The following is a 7,500-nucleotide window of genomic DNA, read 5'->3' on the forward strand; positions in this document are numbered from 1 at the left end:
GAGTGTCGAGGAGTGTGTGTGAGTGTCGAGGAGTGTGTGTGAGAGTGTCGAGGAGTGTGTGTGTGAGTGTTGAGGAGTGTGTGTGAGAGTGTCGAGGAGTGTGTGTGAGAGTGTCGAGGAGTGTGTGTGTGAGTGTCGAGGAGTGTGTGTGTGAGTGTTGAGGAGTGTGTGTGAGTGTCGAGGAGTGTGTGTGAGAGTGTCGAGGAGTGTGTGTGTGAGTGTTGAGGAGTGTGTGTGAGAGTGTCGAGGAGTGTGTGTGTGAGTGTCGAGGAGTGTGTGTGTGAGTGTCGAGGAGTGTGTGTGTGAGTGTCGAGGAGTGTGTGTGAGAGTGTCGAGGAGTGTGTGTGTGAGTGTCGAGGAGTGTGTGTGTGAGTGTCGAGGAGTGTGTGTGAGAGTGTCGAGGAGTGTGTGTGTGAGTGTCGAGGAGTGTGTGTGTGAGTGTCGAGGAGTGTGTGTGTGAGTGTCGAGGAGTGTGTGTGAGTGTCGAGGAGTGTGTGTGTGAGTGTCGATGTGAGTGTTGAGGTGTGAGTGTCGAGGAGTGTGTGTGTGAGTGTCGAGGAGTGTGTGTGTGAGTGTTGAGGAGTGTGTGTGTGAGTGTCGAGGAGTGTGTGTGTGAGTGTCGAGGAGTGTGTGTGTGAGTGTCGATGTGAGTGTGTGTGTGAGTGTCGATGTGAGTGTGTGTGTGAGTGTCGACGTGAGTGTGTGTGTGAGTGTCGATGTGAGTGTGTGTGTGAGTGTCGATGTGAGTGCGTGTGTGAGTGTCGATGTGAGTGCGTGTGTGAGTGTCGAGGAGTGTGTGTGTGAGTGTCGAGGAGTGTGTGTGTGAGTGTCGAGGAGTGTGTGTGAGTGTCGAGGAGTGTGTGTGAGTGTCGAGGAGTGTGTGTGTGAGTGTCGAGGAGTGCGTGTGTGAGTGTCGATGTGAGTGTTGAGGTGTGAGTGTTGAGGAGTGTGTGTGTGAGTGTTGAGGAGTGTGAGTGTTGAGGAGTGTGAGTGTGAGTGTTGAGGTGTGAGTGTTGAGGAGTGTGTGTGTGAGTGTTGAGGAGTGTGAGTGTTGAGGAGTGTGAGTGTGAGTGTTGAGGAGTGTGAGTGTTGAGGAGTGTGTGTGTGAGTGTTGAGGAGTGTGAGTGTTGAGGAGTGTGAGTGTGAGTGTTGAGGAGTGTGAGTGTTGAGGAGTGTGTGTGTGAGTGTTGAGGAGTGTGTGAGTGTGAGTGTTGAGGAGTATGAGTGTGAGTGTGAGTGTTGAGGAGTGTGTGTGTGAGTGTTGAGGAGTGTGTGTGTGAGTGTCGAGGAGTGTGTGTGTGTGAGTGTTGAGGAGTGTGAGTGTGAGTGTTGAGGAGTGTGAGTGTGAGTGTTGAGGAGTGTGTGTGTGAGTGTTGAGGAGTGTGTGTGTGAGTGTCGAGGAGTGTGTGTGTGAGTGTTGAGGAGTGTGAGTGTGAGTGTTGAGGAGTGTGTGTGTGAGTGTTGAGGAGTGTGAGTGTGAGTGTTGAGGAGTGTGAGTGTTGAGGAGTGTGTGAGTGTGAGTGTTGAGGAGTATGAGTGTGAGTGTGAGTGTTGAGGAGTGTGTGTGTGAGTGTTGAGGAGTGTGTGAGTGTGAGTGTTGAGGAGTGTGAGTGTTGAGGAGTGTGTGTGTGAGTGTTGAGGAGTGTGAGTGTTGAGGAGTGTGAGTGTGAGTGTTGAGGAGTGTGAGTGTTGAGGAGTGTGTGTGTGAGTGTTGAGGAGTGTGTGAGTGTGAGTGTTGAGGAGTGTGTGTGTGAGTGTTGAGGAGTGTGTGTGTGAGTGTCGAGGAGTGTGTGTGTGAGTGTCGATGTGAGTGTGTGTGTGAGTGTCGATGTGAGTGTGTGTGTGAGTGTCGATGTGAGTGCGTGTGTGAGTGTCGAGGAGTGTGTGTGTGAGTGTTGAGGAGTGTGTGTGTGAGTGTCGAGGAGTGTGTGTGTGAGTGTCGAGGAGTGTGTGTGTGAGTGTTGAGGAGTGTGTGTGTGAGTGTCGAGGAGTGTGTGTGAGTGTCGAGGAGTGTGTGTGAGTGTCGAGGAGTGTGTGTGTGAGTGTCGAGGAGTGCGTGTGTGAGTGTCGATGTGAGTGTTGAGGTGTGAGTGTTGAGGAGTGTGAGTGTTGAGGAGTGTGAGTGTTGAGGAGTGTGTGAGTGTGAGTGTTGAGGAGTGTGAGTGTTGAGGAGTGTGAGTGTTGAGGAGTGTGTGAGTGTGAGTGTTGAGGAGTATGAGTGTGAGTGTTGAGGAGTGTGTGTGTGAGTGTTGAGGAGTGTGTGTGTGAGTGTTGAGGAGTGTGTGTGTGAGTGTTGAGGAGTGTGTGTGTGAGTGTTGAGGAGTGTGTGTGTGAGTGTTGAGGAGTGTGTGTGTGTTGAGGAGTGTGTGTGTGTTGAGGAGTGTGTGTGTGTTGAGGAGTGTGTGTGTGTTGAGGAGTGTGTGTGTGTTGAGGAGTGTGTGAGTGTGTGTTTCATTCATACACTTCTGCTTAACTGTGTATAATCCTGTAACTGTGAAGGGAACTCTTGTGAAATCTCAGCATGACCAAGAGAGTTTGTGAAATAATGAAGTGTCTTGCGCACACACACACACACACACACACACGTGTGTGTGATGAACAGCAGCAGCTGCACCGACACAACACACACACACATTTACAGCAGCAGCTCAAGGGAACAATAGCGCCGAGTCCGCCCAGATCATTCTGAGTCACATGACCACTGAGTGAGTAACAGATCCTGATAATCGCTTCAATAACAGTGTTGATGTAAATAACTACCGCATGTCACATGACTGATCGCAACCAGGCGAGTGTGTGTGAGAGTGAGTGTGTGAGTGAGAGTGTGTAAGCGTGAGTGTATTTGTGTGTGTGTGAGAGAGAGAGTGTGTGTGTGTGTTCAAATTTGAGAGCAAGTCTGTGATTTTTTTCCCGCGAGTGTGCGAATTTGTGTGCGACTGTATTTGTGTGAGAGTGAGTGTGTGAAAGTGTATGTGTGCGTGTACGAGTGTGTTAATTTGTGTTTGAGTGTGTGTAAGTGTGTGACTGAATTTGTGTCATTTTGTTTAAGTATGTGAGTGAGTGTGTGTGTGAATTTGTGTGTGTGAGAGAGTATGTGTGCAAGTGTGTGAGTGTGTGAATTTGTGTGTGTAAGTGAGTGAGTGAGTGAATTTGTGTGTGTGTGTGTGAGTGTGTGAATTTGTGTGTGTAAGTGAGTGAGTGAGTGAATTTGTGTGCGTGTGTGTGAGTGTGTGAATTTGTGTGTGTAAGTGAGTGAGTGAGTGAATTTGTGTGTGTGCGCGCGAGTGTGTGAATTTGTGTGTGTAAGTGAGTGAGTGAGTGAATTTGTGTGCGTGTGTGTGAGTGTGTGAATTTGTGTGCGTGTGTGTGAGTGCGAGTGAGATTCTAATAATCCATGAACCAAAGCAACCAGCGACACAGGACAATCACAGCATAAAAAAAAAAGTTTGAAAAAAAAATCAAACGAAAAGACAAAAATACTAAATTGAAGTAAACAGCTTTAATGAACAAAAGAACTACATCATTGAATTTAAAATGATGAGGAATATAAAACCATTGATTTAAAGATTGTGTAAATCAATATTTTTACGAAAAAATTAAGCTGGTTGAAACTCGATTACATAATTCAGTGCGCTTGTCACGGATTGGTGGAGCTTCTCTGCAGAATCATGGGTAATGTAGTTTTCCACCAGGAATTTTGCCTAACAAATTAAATTGATTCTTTTAAAAAAGTAAGTTGAAATAATGCAGACTGCTTCAACCGAAACACAAATCATCAATTTACAACCGCTTACCTCCACAGTAGGACTGTCTTTAATGGTTTATGATAAGTCACATGACATCTAAAGATCCGCTGATTGGCTGTTCCCGAGCTCCTTCTCCGGCCTATTGACCGATATTGATATGAATCTTTATGGTTCAGTTAGATGTGATTTGGACTGAAGCTCGCGTTTATTGTTCTGATCACGTGACGCAACGAGGTGACGTCAGCAGCGCGTTAAACAACTGGAGTGAAATTTAGCTAGTTCTTTAATAAAACATTATATTTGTAGAAACACCTCAAATGAAACAGGCACACATAATCAGACTCATCACACACACATACACTGATTAAACTGACTAAAATAACGAGTTTGTCAGTCAGACAGGAGAATCTCGAGATTTCCGTCGTGTGTGTGTGTGTGTGTGTGTGTGTGGCTTAGACTAGTTCGCGATGTTTAATGATGAGTTATAAAGACTTACCCATCAGCAGAGTCCAGACACCTGCAGAAAAACACCGTTTAACGAGCGTCATGACGTCTGTCGGGAAAAGCGCCAAAACGAGCGATAATCACCGCGTACTAAAGTCTGCGCACTGAACACGGAGGTGCGAGTTTATATGAGTGATTTTATCAGCTCATAAACGGAGCTGTGATGTTTCCTCAGTGTCTGGCAGCAGATTCACTGTGTCATGAGGCAGAATGTTCCAGTCATGTGATGTGAGCGCTTTAGCCCCGCCCCTCCGAGTCACGTGACGGCGCTCACACTGCTGCGTGTATATAAACACTGGTCACAGGATTACACAGATGCATTCACATAGAGTACAGCCTGTCACAAAGCGTTCAAGGCATGTTCCTGTTAAGGAAAAATTACAAAAATAACGCTATTGTCTTCTGGAAACAAACTTTGTTGCATTATTTGCCTGTTATCTCTGTAAATCTGCTTTGAAACACTCTATTGTAAAAAGCGCTGTATAAATAAAGGTGACTTGACTAAATCCGACTGACTTTTACAAAATAATACAATAAATAATAATAAATTATTGATCATGATTTAATTGATTAACATAAATAAGAAAATGTATTAAAAGATAATACAAATGTTTTAAATAAAATACATCTAACAGTACAGTACTATATAGTGAGTAGATAAAAATGTGACGTAACAATATAAACTAATGTTTTAAATTTAATTTATTTTACACATATGTATGTTAAATTCAGCTGTAAAGAGAAGTGTTATTATTCAGATCATGTTTTATTCTCATCCAATTGTGTCAGTGCGGCCAAATCTGTATTAATGGTCTTTTAAGCCTCAAGTCAGTCAGAAGTGACAGTGGCAAAACTAATAAACTGTGAATCTTTAATCCAGTGGCTTTGATTAGAGCATCAGGCACATGCATGAATATAAACGTGTTTGAGGAAGTGACCCGGACCACAGGAACGAGTGTTTGACCTTTGACCGTCTATAGACACACTCTCTCGTCTCTACCTCACCTTGATCTCAGCGTGAGTCAGACTGATCACAACGCCCGTCCTGTCATCATAAATCTACACACGCATGACTCAGTCTGAACCTCTGATGAAGGCCTGAGAATCTCCCAGAGCAACTAGTGTGTTCAGTTCAGATCTGTGTGTGTGTGTGTGTGTGTGTGTGTGTGTTCAGTTCAGATCTGTGTGTGTGTGTGTGTGTGTGTTCAGTTCAGATCTGTGTGTGTGTGTGTGTGTGTTCAGTTCAGATCTGTGTGTGTGTGTGTGTGTGTTCAGTTCAGATCTGTGTGTGTGTGTGTGTGTGTTCAGTTCAGATCTGTGTGTGTGTGTGTGTGTTCAGTTCAGATCTGTGTGTGTGTGTGTGTGTTCAGTTCAGATCTGTGTGTGTGTGTTCAGTTCAGATCTGTGTGTGTGTGTGTTCAGTTCAGATCTGTGTGTGTGTGTGTGTGTGTTCAGTTCAGATCTGTGTGTGTGTGTTCAGTTCAGTTCAGATCTGTGTGTGTGTGTTCAGTTCAGTTCAGATCTGTGTGTGTGTGTGTGTGTGTGTGTGACCCGTCTGCGGTGTCATGCTCTCGCCGTAATTTGTTTCTACAAGGAATTACTCTGTGAATGAGGCAGAAAATCACATTAGTCCAGGAGAGAGTGGAGAATCGAGAGGAACTGCTGCACTGAACATGCAGCAACAAACGACAAACGACAAACACACACACCACACACACACAGGAACACATACACACACACACACAGGAACACATACACACACACACACAGGAACACATACACACACACACACAGGAACACATACACACACACAGGAACACATACACACACACACACAGGAACACATACACACACACACACACACACACACACACACACACACACACACACACACACACTCACGTTTCAACACTGAATCAACAGCAGTAAACAAGGGATTTTGCATAGAGTCAGTGAAGATCGTCTTTTAATACGTACATTATTTGACAAACTCTGATGTTGACTTGAGAAAGCCTGAATGTTTGAATGGTTTAAGTTTAATAGTTTTCATCAAATACACAAAATGAGGAATATAAAAGCAAATAAAACACAGTACACTCATAATATCTTAAATATGATTTATTCTTCCATATCTTCGCCCGCTTACAAAGAATAGAATCCTCTGCTCTACAAAACTGTGTGTGTGTCAGAATACAGGTGATCACACACTCAGACACACACACACTCGCTCACACTGATACACTCACGCACTCACACAGACACACACACGCACTCACACAGACACACACACACACACACACACACGCACTCACACAGACACGCACTCAGAGACACACACGGACTCACACTGACACATACTAACTCATACACACACACTGATGCACGCACACACTCTCTCACACACATGCACACACACGCAAACACACACACTGATGCACGCACACTCTCGCGTTATCAAAAGAATAATTTCTGTCTATCATGACGAGTTTAAGAGGCTGCACTGAGTCTCAGCAGCGTGAGTGTGTGTGTGTGTGTGTGTGTGTGTGTGAGTGAGTGTGTGTGTGTAATCCTGTCTGGTTTCCGTTGCCTGGGTAACTGTCAAACCCTGCAGCATCCGAACTCGCATCATCAGCACGACTCTGGCATCATGACGACCGAAGTCTAAAAGAAACACACGTGACGTGGCGCTACAGTAGAAGAGACTCGACACACACACTAAACATAAAGTCCAAGAACAACAAACACAAAGAAAAGTGCATCTCATTCGCAAATCGCAATCATGCTAGAGTGGCTCAGCATCCCAGAAGGCCGAGCGTCAGTGAGCGTCACGCGCCGGTCCGGCCCAGAAGCCCTTGAGGGACAGGAGCTCACGCCACATAGTGGTACTGGTTGGCGTTCTCTTTGTCCCGCTCCATATAATCCCGGTCGATCAGCGACTCGATGCGCTTCTTCAGGTCTGCCGGCTGAACAGAGAGAGCAGGGAATCATGGGAGTTATGAGGAAACATGGGGGCTTAGAGTAAAACATTAGCTTGTCTAGGAAAAAATAGTAAATATATTTTTTTCTGAAGCAATATTCTCATCAGCGTTCGCATATTTAAATCTACATATTTATGATATTTTAACCTTTATAAAGAGCACTTTTCCCCCCGAATCGTTAATATATTATGAAAAATTACAACTGCATTAAATAATGTTATGAGAAGGTTTCAAATATTTTTTGGAAATACAAATAAGAAATGTTGGAAAGA

At 44.9% G+C, this 7,500-nt stretch overlaps 2 protein-coding genes across 6 annotated transcripts in view; both read right to left on the bottom strand.

Annotated features, from left to right (window-relative positions):
* The window catches only part of lamp1a (lysosomal associated membrane protein 1a), a 20,418-nt gene extending 15,943 nt beyond the window's left edge, over window positions 1–4,475 (bottom strand). For all 5 annotated transcript variants that reach the window (XR_013206470.1, XR_013206468.1, XR_013206469.1 and 2 more), the window contains exon 1: window positions 4,243–4,475. Coding sequence is in view for 1 of the 5 variants with exons in the window: in XM_077238093.1 (XP_077094208.1) it covers window positions 4,243–4,294 (52 nt within the window). In the remaining 4 variants the exon portion in view is untranslated. The remainder of the gene's footprint in view (window positions 1–4,242) is intronic.
* A 1,877-nt stretch (window positions 4,476–6,352) lies between these two features.
* Window positions 6,353–7,500, bottom strand: part of cul4a (cullin 4A) — a 22,640-nt gene continuing 21,492 nt past the window's right edge. The window contains exon 20 of the mRNA XM_077238102.1: window positions 6,353–7,213. Coding sequence (XP_077094217.1) covers window positions 7,118–7,213 — 96 coding nt within the window. The 3' untranslated portion in view covers window positions 6,353–7,117. The remainder of the gene's footprint in view (window positions 7,214–7,500) is intronic.

The sequence above is a fragment of the Siphateles boraxobius genome, unplaced genomic scaffold, assembly GCF_051911475.1.
Source record: "Siphateles boraxobius isolate OS27281-9 unplaced genomic scaffold, OSU_SipBor_1 215, whole genome shotgun sequence".
In the NCBI taxonomy this organism is placed as follows: Eukaryota; Metazoa; Chordata; class Actinopteri; order Cypriniformes; family Leuciscidae; genus Siphateles; species Siphateles boraxobius.